This window comes from Chiloscyllium punctatum, chromosome 25 (genome assembly GCF_047496795.1).
Source record: "Chiloscyllium punctatum isolate Juve2018m chromosome 25, sChiPun1.3, whole genome shotgun sequence".
NCBI lineage: Eukaryota > Metazoa > Chordata > Chondrichthyes > Orectolobiformes > Hemiscylliidae > Chiloscyllium > Chiloscyllium punctatum.
The window spans coordinates 28,793,694-28,817,415 of NC_092763.1; the positions used below are offsets into that span (position 1 = coordinate 28,793,694).

The 23,722-nt window shown below is 41.8% G+C and overlaps 1 protein-coding gene across 3 annotated transcripts in view; it reads left to right on the forward strand.

The window, feature by feature from the left end:
- Nucleotides 1-18,312, forward strand: part of LOC140495790 (nitric oxide synthase 1-like) — a 108,135-nt gene extending 89,823 nt beyond the window's left edge. For 2 of the 3 annotated variants that reach the window (XM_072594898.1, XM_072594897.1), the window contains 7 exons: nucleotides 6,341-6,510; nucleotides 6,758-6,968; nucleotides 7,091-7,178; nucleotides 7,538-7,659; nucleotides 8,366-8,517; nucleotides 10,460-10,654; nucleotides 13,782-18,312. In XM_072594898.1, coding sequence (XP_072450999.1) covers nucleotides 6,341-6,510; nucleotides 6,758-6,968; nucleotides 7,091-7,178; nucleotides 7,538-7,659; nucleotides 8,366-8,517; nucleotides 10,460-10,654; nucleotides 13,782-13,889 — 1,046 coding nt within the window. In that variant the 3' untranslated portion in view covers nucleotides 13,890-18,312. The remainder of the gene's footprint in view (nucleotides 1-6,340; nucleotides 6,511-6,757; nucleotides 6,969-7,090; nucleotides 7,179-7,537; nucleotides 7,660-8,365; nucleotides 8,518-10,459; nucleotides 10,655-13,781) is intronic. The other variant, XM_072594899.1, reaches the window with a different exon arrangement.
- The last annotated feature ends 5,410 nt before the right edge of the window (nucleotides 18,313-23,722 follow it).

Genomic DNA, 23,722 nt, shown 5'->3' on the forward strand with positions numbered 1-23,722 from the left:
GAAGGACATTCATGCTATTGAGGGAATCCAGTGAAGGTTCACCAGACTTGTTCCTGGGATGGCAGGACTGACATATTAAGAAAGATTGGACCGACTAGGCTTGTACTCAATAGAAGTTAGAAGAATGAGGGATGATCTCATAGAAACATAAAATCCTGATAGGACTGGACAGGCTAGATGCAGGAAGAATGTTTCCAATATTGGGCAAGTCCAGAACTAGGATCAAATCTAAAAACAAGGGGCTAGCCTTCTTGAAATGAGGAAGAATTTCTTCACTCAGTTATGAACCTATGGAATTCCCTACCACAGAAAGGTGGCATGACTAGTTTGCTGGATGTATTCAACAGGGAGCTGGCTGAGGCCCTTTGGGCTAAAGGGATAGAAAGTGGGAATAGGATAACTGGTGAAAATGCATGATCAGCCATCATCATATTGAATGGTGGTGCAGGCTTGAAGGGCCACATGGCCTACTCCTGCACCTATTTTCTAGGCTTCTATGTTTGTCTCGTGGCTCTTTGTCTCTCTGAAGATAACTTCTGGGCACACTTTTTAATTTTGAAAATATACTTTATTCATAAAAATATATGTATATACATGCATAGTCACTAAAGCGAGGACTGCAGGTGCCGGAGCTCAGAGTCCATAAGTGTGGTGCTGGAAAAGCACAGCCTGTCAGGCAGATCCGAGGGGCAGAAGGATCAACATTTCGGGCATAAACCCGACATTCCTGATGAAGGGCTTATGCCTGAAACGTCGACTCTCCTGCTCCTCAGATTCTGCCTGACCAGCTGTGCTTTGCCAGTGTCACACCCATCACTAAAGCAGTTCAATTCTGCACAGAAACATGTGAAGAAACAAACAAACAAACACTGGAGTTTGACTCTATCCAGCAAACAAACCAAAACTATTTATTTTTTGTACAAGATTATTTGCATATATCTGAGGCAAAGGGAGGGTCAATAACTGAACAGACTCCCACGTAAGGGCAAAAAAAAACTTAGACAGTGGCCTTTCTCCTCTGTGCCTTGGTCGCAGCTGCCCCAAGCTTTAGTGCACCCCTCAGCACGTAGTCCTGGACCTTGGAATGTACCAGCCTGGAACACTCCTTCAAGATCGACTCTTTACTCTGGAAGGCCAACAAGTTTCTGGCAGACCAAGGAGCATCTTTCACCCCAGTAGGTCCTGACTGAATAGAACTCAGTCGGTAAGCCATCACTTCCGTGAGTTTTTTTTTCTTTTGTAAAGGACTTGAGGGCATTGGTCAGCTCATCCAAAGTTAACAGCTAGTTCAGCCTCTCCTGCATCCTGTTGTCTAAGACCTCTGTGATTGACAGGAACAATTGGAAGGCTACCCTATCTTTGGGCTTCATGCAGATTGTTGACTTTAGCTGTTTCCATCAGGAGTCTCGATGTGGTGTCAGCTCCTGTGGATCATCCATCCACATCCACATCTACTATGCAGTTGAAGTCTCCAGCAGAAATGACTTGCCCGGACATTACCAGTGGCTGTGGGAGCAGCTGCAGGATGGCCAGCTGCTCACTCTTTACCCCCGGGGCATACATGTTAATTAGTCTCAGGGGAGCATTTCTGTACATAACATCTGCTCCAATGAGTCGCTCGCCCTCCACCTCCTCAACCTTATAGATAGTGAAGCTGCCTTCCCACAGGAAAGTACTCAGGTCGGAGGAACAGCAATTGTTTCACTCCGACCAAGTAGAAGGTCTGTGGGGTCATGGGCATGACCATTTCCTGCAGCTGTGCTGGTGCAATACTCTGCAGAAAGAAGAGGTCGACATCGATATTAGCCAAGTAAGCCAACATGTCTTCATTGTCAGAGCTGATGGTGTGTCTATCATGCCTCTTTCTATGTCAGTGGCCTGTGAGGCCCAATGTGGAGAAAGTGAGGACTGCAGATGCTGGAGATGAGAGCTGAAAAATGTGTTGCTGGAAAAGTGCAGCAGGTCAGGCAGCATCCAAGGAGCAGGAGAATCGATGTTTCGGGCAATGTGTTTCGGCCCAATGTGTTTATCTGTTCTGGTTGTTTCTCACCAGTATCCACTTCCTTTCCAAGGGCGGCATGGTGGCTCAGTTGTTAGCACTGCTGCCTCACTATGCCAGGGACCCGGATTTGATTCCAGCCTCTGGCAACTGTCTGTGTGGAGTTTGCACATTCTCCCTATGTCTGCGTGGGTTTCCTCCCACTGTCCAAAGATGTGCACGTTAGGTGAATTGGCCATGCTAAATTACCCAAAGCGTTCAGAAATATGTAGATTTGTTGCATTAATTAGCGGTGAATGTAGAGTAATAGGGGAATGGGTCTTGGTGGGTGACTCTTCAGAAGGTCAGTGTGGACTTGTTGGGCCGAAGGGCCTGTTTCCATGCTGTTAGGATTCTATGATCACATGGCAGATGTAATGCTAATATTGGCAATTTTAAAACCCATTTTGAGGTTTGATATAGAATTACCTGTGGACTTAATGTCTGTTCACCCATGATGTTGTCACTAGGTGAGACCCTGCATCGTCACAGTGTAGGCAAATTGTTGGACATTCTCAGCACTAAGGTAGCCAGTCTTTTCTTCCCTGGGAGCATTGTCTCAGTCCGGTGTCACTGGGACAAGAATGAATTCAGGAAGGTTCAGTTCAGAGCCCAGCAGAGGGGCTATTGTACTCCGCTCCTTATTCAGAATGTTGCTGTACCCAGTTGCCTGGAACTGTGACGTGCTGGGTATTCCTTGGTTCTCGATGGCTGGAGGTTGTGTTTCACTGGGTCCCTCGCAATGTCCAGTGCTTCTGGGTTGGAGGGGTGCTCCTCTCCCTTGTTGCCTGTTTTAATTTTGTTGACATGATTTGGAGGAGCTGGTGTTGGACTGGGGTGGACAAAGTCAAAAATCACACAACATCAGGTTATACTCCAACAGGTTTATTTGGAAACACTAGCTTTCAGAGCGCTGCTTCTTTATCAGGGGGTTGTGCAGCAGGGCCATAAGACACAGAATTTATAGCAAAAGATTAGTGTCATGCAGCTGAAATGATAAACCTAGATTAAGTCTTTCATCTTTTAGTATGGGTTTGCTCATTTCAATTTTTAAATATGTAAATCCCAGACTTCTTTTAAGTCACATTCCCAGGATAACTTCAGGTTTTCTAATACAAGGTGACATCTCAGCTCAGACAATGCATTAAAGGTGTGAGATTAAAGTCTGTCTCTGTCCCAATCTTGAGTCAGACTTGTTCTGTTTCTAAAGTGGGATGTATAGAATACTACATGGATTTACCTAAAGTTGTTTTGAGACTGTGATTTAAAAGAAGTTCTGGGATTTAAATATTAAAGAACCGAAAAAAGCAAACCCATTCGAAAAGATGAAAGACTTAATCTAGGTTTATCATTTCACCTGCATGACACTGTAACCTTTTCCTATAAATTCTGTGTCTTATGGTCCTGCTTCACAACCACCTGATGAAGAAGCAGTGCTTCAAAAGCTAGTGTCTCCAAATAAACCCGTTGGACTATAACCTGGTGTTGTGTGATTTTTTACTTTTTTTTTGTTGGTGGCCTTCCTTCCGTGCATCATCTTTGTCAGAGCAGCTGGTGTGTCCATCATGCCTTTATCCATGTTGGTGTTGGCCTGTGGGGCCCAATGTGTTTTCCTGTTCTGGTTCTCACCAGTACCCACTTACTTGTCTCCTTCATCTCTTCCTCCTCCATTGACTCCACCTGTTAAGGTGGAGGTCGAGTTGGTTGCTGTACCTCCATGCTGGCTATCTTTTCATCATCTCCTCCACCCTGTCCCTCCTTCTGGATGCCCTCTTTTTTCTGTTTTTTGCAGGAGGGTGACACATTACTGTCCTTTAAGGATTCATGGCTCACATTGCCATAGCCGGCCATCTGAGCGCATGTGTCCATGTCCTCCCCAGTCTTGGACAGGTCTTTTATAGGTGGACTGCTTCCTCACAGAGGTTGAAGATCTTGCTTTCCCTGCAGTCCTTAGTCAGGTGCCTCTCTTGTTTGCAATTCTTGCAGGGAGTCACTTTGCAACCTGTTGCCAAGTGTCCTGACCTCCTGCAAATTCACGGCTGTCCCACATATGTCAGGTAGCCTCAGCTCCCTCCAATCACAAAGATGGGGGCCGGGTTGAGGATGATCCCACTGGCATTCAGCTTCTGGATCACTGTGATCTGCCACTTGCCCAGATTCTGAAGAGTCCCACTGCGTTGGTGCTGCCTCCTTCAAGCTGTATATACCTTTCTAGGAAGGTTAGGACATCTGCTGGCAGGATATGTGAGTTGTACATATGGATTCTGACAACCCAGTTTCTCAGTGCAGGGAGAATGAACAATAGTGCTTCAGACAGGACAAAGAGGAGACCTTCACATCCTTTCTCCTCAAATACCTTCAGGAATGTCTGGTCAATCAGCAGTCCTTCCTCTACCATCTTCACAGTCATCCTGACTGTATTGTAGACCCCTGATTTGGGCTATGGGCACTAGCAGAGATCATAGCTCTGGTTAGTTGATCACTGATTTGGTGTTACTTGAGATCTGGCTCCTTCAATATCCTTTGTGCTGATAACTTATATCCCAAAGTGTGCATACATTCCAGAAATTCTCTGGTACTCAGCTAATGAATTGACCAAACCTGATCACAATGTTTGATCCCAGCCAATGGAGTTTACTGGCAAACAACTCCCAAGTTTAAACAGTCACATACCATGTTCCATATAAGGTAATAATTGTGCCAATATGTCTAGCAGACCAGCATGACACCTCACGTGTTTGGTCAACATAGGAAACTGCAGGACAAACCTGTTAGGGCAGGTCACAACATTCCTAGCTGCGGTTTTAACCTAGGTCAGAACTAGCTTAAACAAAGTTCCCAGCATGCTTGATTAGATTACAGTGTGGAAACAGGCCCTTCTGCCCAACAGGTCCACACCGACGCATAACCCACCCATACCCCTTACCTAACACTACGGGCAATTTAGCATGGCCAATTCACCTGGCCTGCACATCTTTGGATTGTGGGAGTAAACCAGAGCACCCGGAGGAAACCCACGCAGACACGGGGAGAACGTGCAAACTCCACACAGGCAGTCGCCTGAGGTGGGAATCGAACCCAGGTCTCTGGCGCTGTGAGGCAGCAGTGCTAACCACTGTGCCACTGTGCCGCTTGATTGGAGCTCAGTCTTGTAGCCATTTCTTTTATTGGCTACATGACCACACTGGATTGGGAAGTTCAATGCAGTGGTGTGTAAGGTCACTTTGGTATAAAGAATGTGGGAAGATAGTATAAATTAAAGGATACTGTTTTATGGTGTTTAAGGAGCAAAGATGCCTGGGTTTTTATGTACATAACTCACTAAATGTGGCAGGAAAGGTAGAAAGGGCTTTCAATAAAGCATATGAAAAAAGCATTCTAGGCATTGTCAACGGAAGCATAAAGTACCAGTGAGGATATGCTGAATTTATATAGGAAATCATCCTCAGCTGAAGTTTTGTGTATGGCTGTGGGCATTACATGATAGAAAGATGTGAATGCATTGGAGAGGCTGCAGAAGAGAATGGTTCCAGGAATGAGACAGTCAGTTCTTAGATTAGATTCCTTAGATTAGATTCCCTACAGTATGGCAACAGGCCCTTTGCCCTAACAAGTCCACACTCTGAAGAGTAACCCACCCAGACCCATTCCCCTACCTAATGCACCTAACACTATGGGCAATTCACCCTGACCTGCACACCTTTGGATTGCGGGAGGAAACCAGAGCACCCGAAGGAAACCCACGCAGACACAGGGAGAATGTGGGGATTGGAGCTGCTGGGATTGTTTTTCTTGGGAAGGAGAAAGCTGAGAGGATATCTGATCAAAACGCTCAAACTCATGCAATGGCTGGATTATATAAAAGGGGCGAAACAGTTTCCACTTTTAAACAACTTGCGAACCACAGCACAGATATAAACTGTTTTATATTTTAAAAAAAGCAAATGCCAGGATGGTAAGCCTTTTTCACACAGCAGATAGTTGGGATCTGGAACACAGTGCCTGGGAGTCAGGTCCAACTGAGGCATTCAGAAGCTGTTGAATGGTTATTTAAATTGAAACAACATGTGGGATTATGAGGAAAATGTTGCAGGTTGACACAAAGTTAACAAGCTCAGAGACTCGGTGCAGGCACCTGCAATGGAAAAAATCTGTGATTCTGTCAGGTATTGTTTCTCAGCTTCAGTGAAGTACTTTGGGTTGGCCCATTGTGTAAATGTCGCAACATAACAGCAGTTTGTTGTTGTTGGTCTATTCACATCACACAGTGCTGTATAGTAAAGAGCTTCTGTTTGTATGCAGGAGTCCAACGTAAATGGGTGTCAGATATGCGTCTCCCAAACTGCACAGTAGCCCAGGCTCTCACATACTTCCTGGACATCACAAGCCCAGCCAGTCCTGAACTGTTACAGTACCTCGCACAACTCGCAACAGATCCAAGAGAGAAGGAGCAGCTCGAAGATTTGGGTCAGGTAAAAAGGCACGGGAGTGTGAAGGGGCCACTTGCAGTCAGGAGGAAGTGAGTGAGGGGTCGCTCGGAGGCGGTAGAAATTGAGGGCAGGGGACACTCTCTTTCAGAAGGGAGTGAGTGAGAAGTTACTCTCAGTCCAGAGGAGTTAGTGAGGAGAGGGGGGTTACTCCTTGTTGGGATGGATTACATTAATTGGTTACTTTATGGTAGACTCCTTCCTGCCTGTCTTTAATCTGTTTCTGTTCCAGGGGACACGTAAATATGAAGAGTGGAAATGGGAGAATGTTCCAACGGTTGCTGATGTCCTCGATGAGTTCCCCTCTGTCCGAGCTCCTGCATCTCTGCTTTTAACCCAGCTCCCATTGCTGCAACCACGGTATTACTCCATCAGCTCATCACCGGATACCCATCCATCCCAAATCCATCTCACTGTCGCCGTCGTCAAGTATCACATTAAAAGTACGGAATCTTTATTGACCTTAACCAACTACACTCCCTGGGACAGGGGGGAATCACAGACTAACTCTTTCCGGTTTACAGCTCCCCATGTATTTATTTGTACTTTGTTGGAACTTTTTCAGATGACCAAGGTCCAGAGCGACATGGGGTGTGTTCCTCATGGTTAAATTGCATCGAAATTGGTGACAGTGTTCCCTGTTTCATCAGAAGGTAGGGGTTTGAACAACGTGAGATTCTTTGCAGTGAATCCTTCTGTCCGTCTCTCTGCCCAGACACTGAAACCTGGAGGGGATATGATAATAAGCAGCAGTCAGTGCACTGTCCAGTTTTCATTGAGTGGGAGACGGGGAGCAAAGGTAACTGTCATCTCTGAATCTTTGCAGTCGGAACAGAGTAATTCTGTCACATTTCTTGAAATAATCAGTGTATGCCTAGTTTACCTGTCAGGGCGGGGTGAGATTACTAAGATTGTGTTCCACAAACCCTAACCTACAATTCAGAGAGGGAGAGAATGTCACAGCAGTCACTGGGAGCAGCTCCAGTTACACTGAGCTTTATCTTGTTTCCAGGGCTCCACTGTTCCACCTCCCATCTGATCCCTCTACCCCATGTTTGCTTGTTGGCCCTGGCACTGGAATTGCCCCTTACAGAAGCTTCTGGCAACAGAGATTGTATGAGATTGAAAACCAAGGTTGGTGCTGCTGGTCTCAACATTCTATTTCAAGTCTTGATTCTGTCAGACTCCCTTTCTCACCCTCATTCCCCTCCTTGTCAGCCTACCCCTCGACTATCCTTCAATCTCTGAACATTCCTTCATTTTCTCCTCACTTACACACACAGACACAGACACACACGCATGCACACACAACATTACCCTTCAGCCTGACCTGTGAAACCTCTCCTATCTCTTCGGACTCCATGCACAACTTCCTGGTACTGTCCTTGACTGGCCCTAATCTTACTCGAGTAATTTTTTTATTCCTGACACATCTATAAAAAGCTTTAGGGTTTACCTTGATCCTATCTTCCAACGACTTCTCATGTCCTCTCCTTGCTCTTCTTAGCTCTCTCGTTAGGTCTTTCCTGGTTAACTTTTAACTCTCAAGTACCCTAACTGAGCCTTCACGTCTCACCTATACACAAGTCTCCTTCTTTCTCTTTAGGAAACCACAGTTCCCTTGCTCAACCACTTCCTCCCTGCCTGACAGGTACATACCTATCAAGTACTTTCCATAACCTCTTTTTCTCTTGCTCCCACACATTCTTCCTTTCTCTCTTCTCTCCCTCCCAAATTCCTCCACATTCTTTCCTTCTCTCTGATACTCTAACACACTGTGTCTGACATGCCCCATGTCAGCCGTCTCTCACTGTTACTCTGACCTATCCTCTCTCTGAAGCAGGTTTGAAACAATGTGAGATGAGCCTCATCTTTGGGTGTCGTTACTCGCAAATGGATCATCTTTATAAAGAGGAAATGATGGAGGCGAAGAACAAAGGAGTTTTCAAAGAAATTTATACTGCATATTCACGGGATCCAGACAGGAAAAAGGTGAATGAAGAGCAAGATCGAGAGGCAGTGCTCTACAAAACATGGAGAGACTCTGAAATTAGAGATTGTGTGTCTACTAATAGAAAGTCTGTGAGAGAGAGATTTTGTCTGCGATCGAGAGACAGTCTGTGATAAAGAGAGAGTGGCTGTGATAGAGGGAAAGTCTGTCTGATAGAGAGAATGTGATAGAGAATTTGTGATAGAAAGTGATTGGATAGAAGATAACTGGCTGATGGAGAGAGTGCATGTGACTCTTTGAGAGAGTATGGTGGAGAAAAAGAGTGTCTGTAATAGAGAGACTGTGTCTGTGTTAGAGAAAGTATGTAGTGAGAAATAGTGTGTCTATTACAGAGAGTGGATAGAGAGTGTATGTCGCTGAGAGAGAGAGTGCACCTGCGATAGAGTTTGTCTGTGGTAGAGTGAGACTGTGTCCGTGATAAAGAGAGTGTGCCAGAGTGTCATAGAGAGAATCTGTGATAGAGAGAGAAAAATACTGGATGGTAGGGAAGTGGCTGTGATAGCATGTTTGTGATAGAGAGTGTCTGAGGTAGAGACTGAGTCTGTAACAGAGAGAGTTTGTCTATGATAGAGAGGAAATGTGTCTGATAGAGAGTGTCTCTGTGATAGAGTGTGATAGAGAGAGCATAGTAGAAAGAGTGTCTGTGATGGAGAGAGAAAGTGGCTGACTGGAGGATATGTGACTACGATAGAGTGAGAGCGAGCAAGAGAGAGTGCCTGTGATAGAGAGACAGTATGATAGCAAGAATGTGATAAAGAGGCAGACAACTAAGTGGTTGTGCTGGCTGCATCACTCCTGGATTATCCACTATATGCCTGCTTAAAACAAATGGCAAAGTTACTTTCTTGAAATGTTTTGAAGGGGTCTGGCCTGGTCCAGAACAGATTAGGGACTCCTTGCGGATTTGTTCGATAGTTCCAAATTGGGATTAGGGTTGTTGGACTCGACCCTAGGGTTGTTGCGAGTGGTAGGTGTTAGCGTCTTTTGTTTTAAGTTTTGTTTTAAGATTGATTTAAACAATGCTTGGGATAGCATTGGCTTTTTCAAGAACTTTCTGTGGATGGAAGAAGTGACTGTGTGGGTTTTGCAAAAGGCAGTTAAGGCAATGCTGCTGGAATTAGCAGACAATGTGGAGTTGGAGCTGCCTCCTTCTGTTAGGAAATAATGCCATCAGAATCATTAGAGATGGCCAAGGTTCAATTGAAAATGAAGCAGCTTGAATTAGAGACAAAATACAAGACAAGGTAAGGGTAAAAAAAATGAAACTGTTTGAATTATGATTAAAAGTGGAGAAAGGGTAAAGGAATGACAGGCCCCAGCAGAACAAAGAGAAAAGGGAAAATCAAACACAGGGTCTTATGAGAGAGAGAGAGATGGCAGAGAGATTTAGCATGGAACATCTTCTTCCATGTAGCTGTTTCCTGGCAGAGCAGCTTCAAAACTGGCTGACTGCTTTCAGTGAACAGCCAAAATGCTAAAATCAAACCAAATGAGAGAAAAACAGAGCTGGGAGAACTGGTCACACCATCTTCATTGTAAAGTGTTTTGTTATTAACTTGCAAGCCTTTTTCATCTGTTACCTATAATCAAATTGGCTCTAAAACCCTTCAGACCTAGACCTCCCGGAGTCTGTGGTTACGAACCCTCTGAGAAAAAAACAAAGTACCTTGTTAAAGGAGCAGCATTATCACAGTGTACGTGGCTGTGGAGGGTGTACATATTGGGGGAAGGTGTTTATGTACAGAGAGGGTGTAGTGTGTGGGGAGAGTAGTGTATGTGTTGGGAGAATGTGAATGTGTTGATGCCGTTTGATGTCCTTTGAGTTTTTCCTTGATGTCCAAACTATCCTATTGAATTTCTGATTTTTGATTTGTCCTGCTTTTAGATAGTTTTATGATATCTTATTGATTTGTCATCCTCTAGGAATATGTACAGGATATCATTCGAAATCAGCTGTCCAATGAGCTCTTCCAAATTTTGAGCTCTTCGAAGGGACACCTGTATGTTTGTGGTGATGTTACAATGGCTCAAGATGTTTCAAAAACTGTCCAAGAAATAATAGCAACAGTGGGGATGATGAGTCTGAATGATGCAGCAAGCTGTCTTACAAAGCTGAAGGTGAGAGAGCTTTACAATGACTACGAGTCAATGTTAGGATACTCCAGACAATGACGAGAAGCAATCTTGGGCTTGGACTTGAGTGTGAATCACAATCAAATTTGATCCTTTGAGTTAATGCCACTCTTCTTGATTAATGGTAGCACATTAACGGTCCTCCAGCCCTTTGGGCACCTCTCCTGTGTCCAGAGAGGATTGAAAGTTAATGTCAAGTCCCTGTGATATCTGTCCCTGCAACCCCCAAAAGCCTGGGATACATCTCATTTAACCCTGGGGACTTATCCAATATTAAACCCTTTTCTAACTACTCAGTAGTGAATATAGACTTTTAAAACCTTACTTATGACTTCAAAATTCACAGTTTGATGCCTAGATTCTGAATGGGCCCCATTCTTTCCCTCGTTATTCTTTTGCCCCAGATTTGAAAATTAGATTACTTACAGTGTGGAAACAGGCCCTTCGGCCCAACAAGTCCACACTGACCCTCTGAAGAGCAACCCACCCAGACCCATTCCCCAACATTGGCCCCTTCACCTAACACTACAGGTAATTTAGCATGGCCAATTCACCTAACCTGCACATCTTTGGACTGTGGGAGGAAACCAGAGCACCCAGAGGAAACCCACGCAGACACGGGGAGAATGTGCAAACAGTTGCCTGAGACAGGAACTGAACCCGGGTCTCTGGCACTGTGAGACAGCAGTGCTAACCACTGGGCCACCGTGCCGCCCCCTTTAGTTTTCCCATTAGTTTACCTAACAGTGATTTTTCATGTCCTGTCTTCACTCTCCTGATTACTTTCTTAAATACTACCCTATACACCTGAAGGCCTCTGCTCTTTTGAGCGTTTGCCATCTACATATACTTTCACTTTTTTACTTATCCAATCATGTGCATCCATTGGCATCCAGGGTTCTCAGGATTGGTTGGTTCAACCCTCTATCTTTACAGGACCATGATGGTCCTGCTGTCTCACTTACTACTCTTTTGAATGGCTCATGTGACAGAGAATTTCCCACAATTAGCTGCTCCCAGACTATTTTGACTATGTCCTGATTGCTAATGCTAAAATCAGCCTGATTTTAAAATCTTTACTTGTGGTTCATCCTTGTCCTTTTTCCATGACTACTTTATATCTTATTGAACTACAGTTTTATGCAGTTGTTGGTGTGAACTGTACCTTTAAGAGAGAGTGGAAACTGACATAGACCTAGAAGGGAACAGAGTGTGCTGAAAGTTTTACAAATGTAACATTTGCTTGTGAAACAAATAGCTGGAGCTGCATTACTATGTTACACAACAAATTCGAATTCAGCCAATCAGTTTAAATTATATCCCAAAATCCAATCGAATTTGAATGTTTCTGTTTTGATGCCATCAACTAATGAGATGATCCAATGTTTTGGGGTTTAAAAATGGGCTTTTTGAACAGTTAGCTGGAGCTGCAAGGAGCACCAATGGACTGTGCTTGCAGAATTGCTCTTTGAAAGGTACCTTTTCATATGAAATCTATGAAGCAGAAGACTGAAGAAAAGACCCTGGAAAATACAGAGGAAGATACCAAGCGAAAAGTGACAGCTGGCTGGTTTTGAAATTTGAATTTTTTGTAAAACTTAATTGGGGTTTTTTTGGATCAATATATTGTAGAGTGGGAGTTAGATAAATTGATCAGGCAAAGGAAGTTTACAGTGTAGTTGTTTAATTTTTTTTCTACTTGGAGTTAAAGATTAGATTCCCTACAGTATGGAAACAAGCTCTTTGGCCTAACAAATACACACCAACCCTCAAAAGAGTAACTCACCCAGACCCTTTCCCCAACCTGTACTTACCTCTGACAATTACATCTAACTCTCTATGGGCAATTCAGCATAGTCATTTAACCTGGCCTGCACATTTTTAGATTGTGGGAAGACACCAGAGTACCCAGAGAAAACCCACACAGACATGGGGAGAATGTGCAAACTCCACAGACAGTCACCTGAGGCTGGAATCAAACCTGGGTCCCTGGTGCTGTGAGGCAGCAGTGCTAACCACTGAGACACTATGCTGCCCTGAAAAGTTGTTTAATTTTTTCTTTAAATAGTGGAATTTGGAAACTCTTTGTCACTCATACTTTTACAGATTGAGTTGAGGTGAGCTTTTCTGTGTGTCTGATTTAAATTTGCAGAAGGGTTTACCCCATGTTGTAACAATCATCACTATCGCTGAAATGCTCCCACACATCTACCACTTCCCCAGTTTTGTTCCGTAAAAGTTGTTATCAGTTTTTCTCCTTTTTAACGTTTTATGTGCTGGCTTAAAAAGCTCTCCTGGACACATTGTAAGAATTCCACCCCTTCAAAGCCTTTCACAACTTTTCTGTACAGTTAGTAATTGTGAAGCTGAAATCTACTACTACTAATGCCTAATTATATTTACACTTCTCTGAAATTTGCCTGCGTATCTTTCAATCAAATTTGTTCTGACTGGGGATTAATGCTTGCATTTTGATACGAAACTTATTTGTCCCTGAGAATGGTTCAAATAAGGTCTGCTCTCATGATTGCATAGAAAGAGTACTCACTTCGGCTTTGCAGGACGATGTATTTTGAATAACAATTAACTGCAGTTTACCCAGAGGCTGATTCATATTCTCTGTGAGAAGAAGCAGAGACAACAGTCAGTCAAGTCCTTGTTCTCCTTCGCCAGAGAGTGAGAAATATTCCATTACATTACTGAATTTTGTTTTGTGATCCATCTGTATTTAAATTGATCTTTTTCTCAAGAGGCAATGGGTGATGGAGTCAGTGACAGGGGAGAATGTACACAGATCTGGAGCGGGGCTGGGCAAGGGCATTAAATGAGTGGGTATTGTCAGTGATAAGGGAGAGTTTCCATGGGGGTGTGAACAGGGTTAAATGGTTGAGTAGAGACAGTGAAAGGGGAGAGCATTCATATGGCTGTGGGACAGTGATCTTAAAGTTTTGAAAGATCTGCTGAATTTATTGTGTGGTCTATATGCTTCCTGTTTCACACTGCAGCTTGTTCTTTCTGCTACTTGTTCAAAGAATGTTTGATTTGTATTCTTCTTTCTGTCACTCTCCCCACACAATGTGGTCCTGATCTGCTGCTTTGTTTCTTCCTCTAGGATGAGAATCGTTACCACGAGGATATATTTGGTCTAACACTGAGAACCCGAGAGGTCGCTACAAAAATCCGATCAACATCTTTGAATTATTGGCAGGGAACAAAGTGAATGCTTGGTTCTGACGAATGGGAATAAATCTGCAGAATGTATAGCTGGCCTGCTTAATGTTTGTTGTACATGAGGAATGTTAGTTCCTGACTGTAATACAAAGAATGTGTGATGTCATAAATTGTGCATCAGTGCAGTTTTGATGGGCAACTCTTCCTCTCAACCTCTCCCCACTCTCTGCTGCCTCCTGCCCACCTTCTATCGTTTATATTAAAAGCCTATTTCTTATACCAAGAGCTAATGCAAGCAGCTTTTCCCTGTCCTGAGCTTTTCTATCTCAATCAAATCTCCCCTTCATTCCACAAAAAACAACCCCAGCTTTTCCAAACAAGCCTGGTCACTAAAATCCTTCATCCTGGGAACAATCTGGGACATCTCCTCTGCACCCTCTCAATGTCACATCCTTCCTAAAGTGTCAAGACCAAAACTGGACCCAACATTCAAGTTGTGGCTGAACCTGATCATAGAATTCCTACAGTCTGGAAACAGGCTAGTCATCCCTAAAAATCCACACCAACTCTCCGAAGAACATCCCTCACAAATCCTATGCCTATAACCCTGCATTCCCCATGGCTAATCCACCTATCCTACACATTCCTGAACACTATGGGCAATTTAGCATGTCCAATTTACCTAACCTGCACATCTTTGGACTGCGGCAGGAACCCGGAACATCAGTGGAAACCTTTGCACACATGGGGATAATGTGCAAACTCCACACAGGCTGTCATCCCAGGTTGGAATTGGACCCAGGTCCCAGCAGCTGTGAAACAGTGGTGCTCAGTGCTAAGCCACCATGTTGGCCTAAATCTCTGAAATGTTCAGTATCCCTTCCCTGCTTTTGTGTCAGTATCTCTTATTAATGAAGCTTGAGATCACTGGCAAGTTTTGAGATCTTACTTTATATCCCCAGATCCAGACTATTTATGTCTATGGAAGAAATAACCAATATCTGGGAAACCAGACTGCCTCCCCCCGCCCCGTGGGAGAAACAGCCTCTCACCACAATTCAGTTTTCTGTCCTTCAGCTTGTCTTTAATGCCAATTGAATAGACGTGTGTCAATTTGGATTAATGTTCTTAACTGGCTGTTTAAGCAATTCTACATCAATTACTTTTGAAAATGGACTCAGACAGCATCCACCATATTCCCTTCATCAACCTCCCCTGGGACCTCATTAAAAAATTCAACTCAATTAGTTAACCATGATGAGCTTTTGACAGGTCCATGCTGCCTCTCCTTAATTAAACAATTAACTCAAACCACTCAAGTGCCTGTGCTTTTATCCCTGAGCATTATATCTAAAACCTTACGCACCTCAAATCTCAAAACAGTTCATTGTGTAGCAACTCACACTGTCCTTGCCTCTCTCTAATTCTCTGGCATCTCCCCTATATCGACACAAGCCGTTCCACTATCTCCAACCCTATTGTCTATTCCTTCAGGAAATGCAATGTGATCTACTCTGAGCATTACCAGCATTTCCTGATCTTCCTGCCAACTCATTTTTACCTCTATCATTGTCCATTCTGATGATATTTTGTCCTTATTGTAATGCCTGGAATCTGAATATGAAACATCACCTCCTCAATCATAATGTACCGGTGCTGGTGTAGGACTGAGTGTGGACAGCATTACGTCCCCTGGTATTGACCTTTCAACCAATGAGAACAGCTGCTTTCTATTTACCCTCAGTCCTTTATGCCTCTTTCAGGTTCCCTCTCAGCTTTCTCTGCTCTAAGCTTATGCAGCTTCTCTTCAAAGCTGAAATGCTTCATCCCAGGCAACACCCTGATGAATCTCCTTTGCATCCCCTACAATGCAATCATGTCCATCCTACAGTGAAGAGGACTGTACACAGTACTCTAGATGTGGCCAATTCAAAGTTCTGTACAGCTCCAACATGACCCTCCTGCTCATATAATCTATGCCACAACTGATGAGAGCAAACAACTCATGTAGACTTATAAAATCATAGAATTTTACAGTACAGAAGGAAGCCATTTGATCCAGCATGTCTCTCTCAGCTTCCAAAAGAGCTATACAGCCAGTTCTTTTCTTCAGCCTATCTCTGTAGCCATCTAAACTCAACATTTACAAATATATATCATATCTCTTGAAATCTCCTGTGGAATTCACCTCCACCACTTTCCCAGGAAGTGCATTCCAAATCCTAACAATTTTCTGAGAATACTAGATTGAGATGTGGAGAAACTACTAATGATTAAATTCCCTATAGTGTGGAAACAGGCCCTTTGGCCCAACCAGTCCACACTGACCCTCCAAAGAGTAACCCACCTAGACCCATTTCCCACTGACTAATGCACCTAACACTATTGGCCATGTTAAATTGGCCCATTCACCTGACCTGCTCATCTTTTGATTGTGGGAGGAAACCAGAGCACCCAGAGGAAACCCACGCAGACACGGGGAGAATGTGCAAACTCCACATAGACTGTCGCCCAAGGCTGGAATCGAACCTGGGACCCTGGTTCTGTGAGGCAATAGTACTAACCATTGAGCCACCGTACTGCCCCTTATCTTGCTGATGACATTGTAATTGTGGCCCACTTGGTTGCCGACAAACCACTTAGTGAAAACTAAGTATCTTTTTGCTTCTGTCAAATTGTTCATAATTTTGAACAACTCACTAATGAAACCTCTTAATCTTTATTCCAAGTAAAATAAACCCAATTTCTCTAATCATGTCTTGTATCAAAAATCCTTCTTGGTATCATTTCATTAAATCTCCTTTGAACTCTTCCAGGGCTTTCGCATCCTTCTGAGATAAGGTACCCAGAACAGAACACAATGCTCCAAATGTGGTCTGACCAATAATTTGTAGAGGTATAGCATCACTCCCTTGCTTTTCTACTCTATGCCTCTATTTATAAATATCCATTCTAACTAGCCTGGTCACCTTCAAAGAATCATGTTTGTGAACACCGAGGTCCTGCTGAACTCTCTCAATGTTATAGCATTGACTGCATCCAACCTGAACTGCTTGCTCTTCCAGCACCACTAATCCAGTATTTGGTTTTCAGCATCTGCAGTCATTGTTTTTACCTTTACGTTATAGCATTGAGCCACATTGTCTCTCTGTGTTTCTTCTACCAAGACGTATTACCTCACATTTTTGTGCATTGAAATTTGAATGCCAGGTATCTGCTCATTTGGCCAAATTGTGAAAGTCCTTCTGAAGTCACTCAGCATCACCCTCAATCCAATATTCTCCCTTGCTTTGCATCTGCAAATTTAGAGCAAGGGTCCCAACATCAATCCCTGTGGAACATCACTTCCAATTCCTCTACAATCTGAAAAATGTCCATCTATAACTATCCTCTGTTTCCTATCCTTTAGCCAACTTTTAATCCATGCTGTGAAGGTATCATCAGTCCAAAACATTTCTAATTTGCTCACCAACCTACCATGTGGGCACTGTATCAAATGCTTTCTGAAAGTTCAAACACATTGTTGGGGTGAAATGAACTAAAGAATTCACTCTGACACCCAGGAATTCAATTCCAGCATCAGAGTTTATTGAAATTACACCAGTGGGAAGAAACCCTCTGAAAATCCAGAGAGATCTTCACCAAGACGAGAGAAACATACATCTTTATACATTTAGACAAATTTAGATTTAGATTAGATTTCCTACTAATCTGTTTCATCCCACTCCTTTGACATTTACAAACCAATCATATTGTTAATTAATTAAGCACAATTTCAATTAAGCTAATCATATGACTGCACGACTAGAGATGCACAGGTTTGTGGTCACCCCCAATCCTCATTGATCTCATGATGTTTCCCTGACTCTCTTATCTCCTTTGTTGGGCTTTTCACAATGGACACTGTATTCAAGTACATTTCTTCCCAAGCATTTACCAGCTGCATTGTGTTAACTGTCAATTAATTGGATACTTGCCTATCACGTTAAGACCTTTTAAATTCCTCAATATTCTATTGCATTTCCTGTAATGAGACGGTTGATTTTTACTAATTGTTTTGTCAGTTCCAACAGTGTTGTGTGGTTATACTTAAGTTTAAAAATCTTTGGCTAATAGGGGTGACTAGGAAATACAGTAAGAAAGAAACTACTCACAACCTAACTTTTTTCTTGGAGTCTTATAATGTGCTCACTCACCCATGTTCCAGTCTCAGCTAGTTTCTGTACCTTTGATCTATTTCTGTCTGTAATGATATTGGGGCTGCTTTTATTGTCTGACAATGGTTTGCTTTCATAATTTTATTTGAACCTTTTTTTCCCTAATGCTTTTAGTGATTTTTTTCTTTGTGTATTGGTGAACCTATAATAGTTTCAGAATCTATATCTATGATTATTTGAAGGATATTAACTAAAATCTACTATTAATATTGTAACAGGTTGATTAAATGCTTCAAGAGTGATTCACTAATTAAATGCAGTGTGAAATTTTCTTATCAATTCTTACGCACAAACAACTGCAGCTGCATATTCTGTCTCTGTTTAGAGTAGATTACGCTAGATTTCCTACAGTATGGAAACAGGCCCTTCGGCCCAACAAGTCCATATCGACCCTCCAAAGAGTAGCCCGCTCAGACTCATTCCCCTACCCTACATTTATGCCTGACTAATACACCTAGCATTATGAGAAATTTAGCATAGCCAATTCACCTGAGCTGCATATCTTTGGATGTTACGTTTGGTCCACAGACCTACTAATGTTCTTCTTGTGAAGACTACACTTACCAAATATTTTCCCAAGGTCTCTAACTACTATCAGCTATGTTCTATATTATCTGTGAGCAGCCCTTGGCCATTTTGTGCTGCTCAACATGGGCAGCCCTAATAATCCCCCCTGTCAGTAAGGTCTGCCAACAAAAGTTTCTTAAACTGAACTCTGCTGTCAGTTTATTGTCCCATATTTCTTTGGGATTACTTTGTATAATTTAGTATAATTAATTGCCAACCGCGATGATCCATCTGACTTCTTAACTGGCCAGGAGAAAGTGAGGACTGCAGATGCTGGAGATCAGAGCTGAAAATGTGTTGCTGGAAAAGCGCAGCAGGTCAGGCAGCATCCAAGGAGCAGGAGAATCAACGTTTCGGACATGAGCCCGAAGAAGGGCTTCCTGAAGAAGGAATCATGCCCGAAATGTCGATTCTCCTGCTCCTTGGATGCTGCCTGACCTGCTGCGCTTTTCCAGCAACACATTTTCAGTTCTTAACTGGCCAGCTCAGTAAATTAGTGGTGGGTACAGTGGTGCTTGAGACCACATGAAGCACAAGCACTGCTTTGATTTCTAAACTACCTTTGCAGCTTCAGGTTTGATGGGATACTATTGTGTGGTATGTGACATGGACCCGCTACATGGATGAGTTTAGTATCTATCAACCTGCAATCCTGTTTATCCTTAGTTCACATCTTTCTGTTTGTGGAACAAATTGACTGAAATTAGCCATTCATAGTTGGTAATTTTCCCTATCACTGCAATATTCCTAACTAGACTATGATTGCTTCCTAAGTTTTGCTTTTGCCCATTAGTTGTCCATATTATTCACTTCCCTTTAGAGTCTATTAATCTTTCTATTCAATGAACACATCTATTCAATGAACACATCTATTCCCAATACCATTTTTACATACCCAAAAATGTGTTGGAATCATAATTCCATCTGTCTCTAATAGTTGAATCTGACTTTTATATGCTTCTGTTTTCTTGCCACCTATTCCTTGAATCCAAATTTCATATTTTGTGAGTGGTTGGTCTCAATTTGTAATTGACACTGACACTCCAAGGTCTATATTCTCTCCATGAATATTTGGTTTCTTTCATGGTGAAGTTTGACCCATCCTTTGTTATCACTGAGGTAACAATCACTTTTGCACACTTACATCAGTATGCTAAGAACATGTCACAAGAACGAGGCATTTTTGACTCCAGATGACCTTATCAAAAGATCTATGATATTTTATTTATCTCTCCACATATGGTCCTGATACCTCAGGTACTGGCTCGATTATCAAGTTCAGTCCTCTTTAAAGGGAGAATAAGGTCACAAACATCACCAAGGGAAAGCTATCAATTTCATGCTCTAATTTAAACATCTTTTTGACTAAAATGCATTTTAACCTCAAATGCTATTTCAATTCGTTATTCTAATTTTTTTTTGTCTTCTGCCACCAGTCTCCATCCTTAATTACTTTGTCTCATCCACCTTTGTAATTTAACTATTGCCATCATATCTAATTCTGGAGCTCTAGAGATATTTGTAGTGCATTGAATATATTCTTATATATCTTAAAACAGAAGTCATCCTTCTTGAGTCAGGGAAAAAAACATATTTTGTCCATTCTTTCTTTACGATGACCTTTTTTTTCAAAAGTCATTTGATAACTCATTCTCAATATTTGGTATATCTCTATATAAATTTATCCAAATTCAACATTCCGTTTACTCCCTCCCAGTCACTAACAATTTTTTAATGGATTGGAATCACTGAGACTGTGGTTATTTTCTGGAATCATTTTAAATTTTCAGATAACTATTCTCTTTAAATGACAGGCCATGTGGGTCTTAATATATTATTTCATCACGATATGCTTCAGTGTAACCAGGTTTAATGGCTTTAAAATTTCGGATACTCAATACATTTAATATTTTCATAACAGCTCTCTAATGCTAAGATGCATTGTTAACGAATGGCTTGATGGGTTGAGGATGCCTCATCCATCATTGTGTTGCGAGGGTGAAAGTCTGCAGATGGGTTCAGAAGTTCACAGGCATTGGTGAAAGCTTTCAGTATTTTCAATTCTCTGAAAAACAAAACAGAATCCATGCATTCCACTTCAAGTAAAATGTGTTTATTAGTAGTGGTTTACTGCTGGTTTAAATGGGAAGGGTGAAAAACCCTGGGTAAACAGCCTCTCATCCTTCTGTACAGAAATAAATGTGTTATAATTATTTAAGGAAAAGCCTACCTCTTTGTACCCTAGAACTCTGTGGGAAGCTAGAGAAGTGATTGCTGGGCCTCTTGCTGAGATATTTGTATCATCGATGGTCACAGGTGAGGTGCTGGAAGACTGGAGGTTGGCTAATGTGGTGCCACTGTTTAAGAAGGGTGGTAAGGACAAGCCAGGGAATGATAGACCAGTGAGCCTGACATCGGTGGTGGGCAAGTTGTTGGAGGGAATCCTGAGGGACAGGATTTACACGGATTTGGAAAGGCAAGGACTGATCAGGGATAGTCAACATGGCTTCTTTAATAAAATTACCTGATGAAATGCTCTAAAACCTGAGAAAACTGGTATTGAACAATTTTATAAAAGAGAATTTGTAAAGTTCCACTTTGTCTTATGATGAGCAAATCTTGTCATCTGGAATTAAAAATTCACACACGTATTAAAAAGGTATTTGGAAGTTCACGCTGGCCAAAAAGTGAAATTATGTTTAAATTATCAAGTTTAGAAAGTTCTTAAAATTAAAATTTACCCAGGCCTCTTTCTTCAATCCAAACACAAATGGTTGTGGAAAGAGCAAATAAGTTATATCTGTTAGCTTTATTTTTCCTTCTTCAATTAGTTTTAATTAACTGTAGCCAATTCTAAGAGGTAACTTTTTACCAAGTTTTATGAATGAATTTTTAAATCAAAATTTCATGATGATTTTTCCTTTTTGTACAACATGGAGGTTGAACCTCTCAGTTAATTAAACCAAACACCCAGAAAAAAAGCTCGCCTCGTCTCATAATTTCTTAAAAATAAGTAACAGAGAACTGCTAACTTCCTATATTTAAAGAAAAATAACAATTTATTTTCTTAACTCTAATAGTGAACACTAAACAACAAATATTAATAAATCCATTCCCCCCTTTTCTTAACTACTTACAATCTGACGCCAACGCTATAAAAGTTATGCTGTTCCAATAGCATGCTTATAAAGCATTACATAAACTTAATCTCAAAACTATACAGTCTCTGTCTTCTCCACTGTCTTTAATCTTTTGGCTATTTATCTCCCTGGGTTATCTTCTTTCTTTTTTAACTGCAAGCATGTCTGTATGGAGTTTTCACATTCTTCCATGTCTGCGTGGGTTTCCTCCAGGTGCTCCGGCTTCCTCCCACAGTCCAAAAGATGTGCAGGTCATGCTAAATTGCCCATAGTGTTAGATGCATTAGTCAGAGGGAAATGAGTCTGGCTGGGTTACGACTTGTTGGGCCGAAGGGCCTGTTTCCGCACTGTAGGGAATCTAATCTAATCTAAAAAAATGTTTTACATGAAAAGGCACCTTTTATCGAGAGTAAGTTCTAATTTTTTTGACAGTAAGATGTTAGATGGGCAGTTAGCTCTCTGGCTGCACAGGAATTGTTTGGCTGATCAATTGCAGTTGCTCTCTGACCAATTTTCCAATTACCCACATTTTATACCCCCATGATATATTAAATTCATAGACTTTGATTGGTTTCTGGGTGTCAAAACAATAAATTCAAACTTGATTGGGTTTTAGTATTCTGGGCATAATTTAAACTGATTGGTTAAATTCGACTTGTTGTCAAAACAACAACCAAAACTCAAGTATCCATTTAACAGCCATTTGCTCCATATATCTAATTTGGAACAGCTCATCTCCCAGACTTTCCTTTTTGGCAGCTGAGCCTGCACTTTAAGTTTACTTCAACGTTCAGGAAACATTTTCTATTTTAAAGTGAACATATGTACTTTTGACTTTGTAACACCTAAAAAAAATGAACCATCATAGTGAAAAGATGGCTTCATTTCTAAAAATTGTTAATGGCATTACTATGAAATATGTATGTTATTAATCTAAGTAATACCTTTTATATTAATTCTGCACACATGTATAACATTGAAATCGATATGGTCCAATCTTACCTACATTTGTTTCTTTTAAATTTGCGATAACGCATCTGCTATCACATTCTTACGACTAGCAACACATACATTTTCTAAATTAAAACCCTGTTACATAAGACTCCAATGAAATAGTGTCATAGTTTTGTCTTTAAATCTCTCCAAAAATGTAAAAGGATTGTGGTCTGTGTACACAACTGTCTCTGACACATTGTTCATTGCTGAAAAATGTGTTGCTAGAAAAGCGCAGCAGGTCAGGCAGCATCAATGATTCCTGAAGAAGGGCTTATGCCTGAAATGTCGATTCTCCTGCTCCTTGGATGCTGCCTGACCTGCTGCGCTTTTCCAGCAACACATTTTCAGCTCTGATCTCCAGCATCTGCAGTCCTCACTTTCTCCACATTGATACTGGCCTTACAACATGTTAATGTTTACGCGACGAACAAAGTAAATTACTCTTTTTCGATAGTAGAGTATTTTCTCTGATGGATATTGAGCTTTTTCAATAAGTAGCCAATTGGCCATTCAATTCCATCATCATCTCCCTGCATCAATGCAGCTCATTGCTCACCTCAATTGCAACTTTGAAGGGTTTCAAAAAAAAAATCGGTGTAGATAAAACTAGTGTGGTGGTTGATATGCTTTTAAATTCTCAAATGGACCCTTTCATTGTTCTGTCCACCAAAATTTTGTGTTCTTTTCTAAAAGATTTGTTAGCGATGCCACCATGCTGTTGAAGTTTGGAACAAACTTCCGGAAGATTCAGAATAGTTCCAAAAATCAAAGTACCCTTTTCTTCAAGGATGGTCAAGGAAATTCCTTGAAGGTGTTTATCTTCACGTTCCTTGGGTCCATTCTTCCATGTACGATGTTATGCTCCAAGAACATCACCTGAACTGCAAATTCAGTTTTCTTTAAGTATATTACCAGTTTTCCTTCTGCAATTGTTCAAAGAGCTTAGCCAACTGTACCATGTG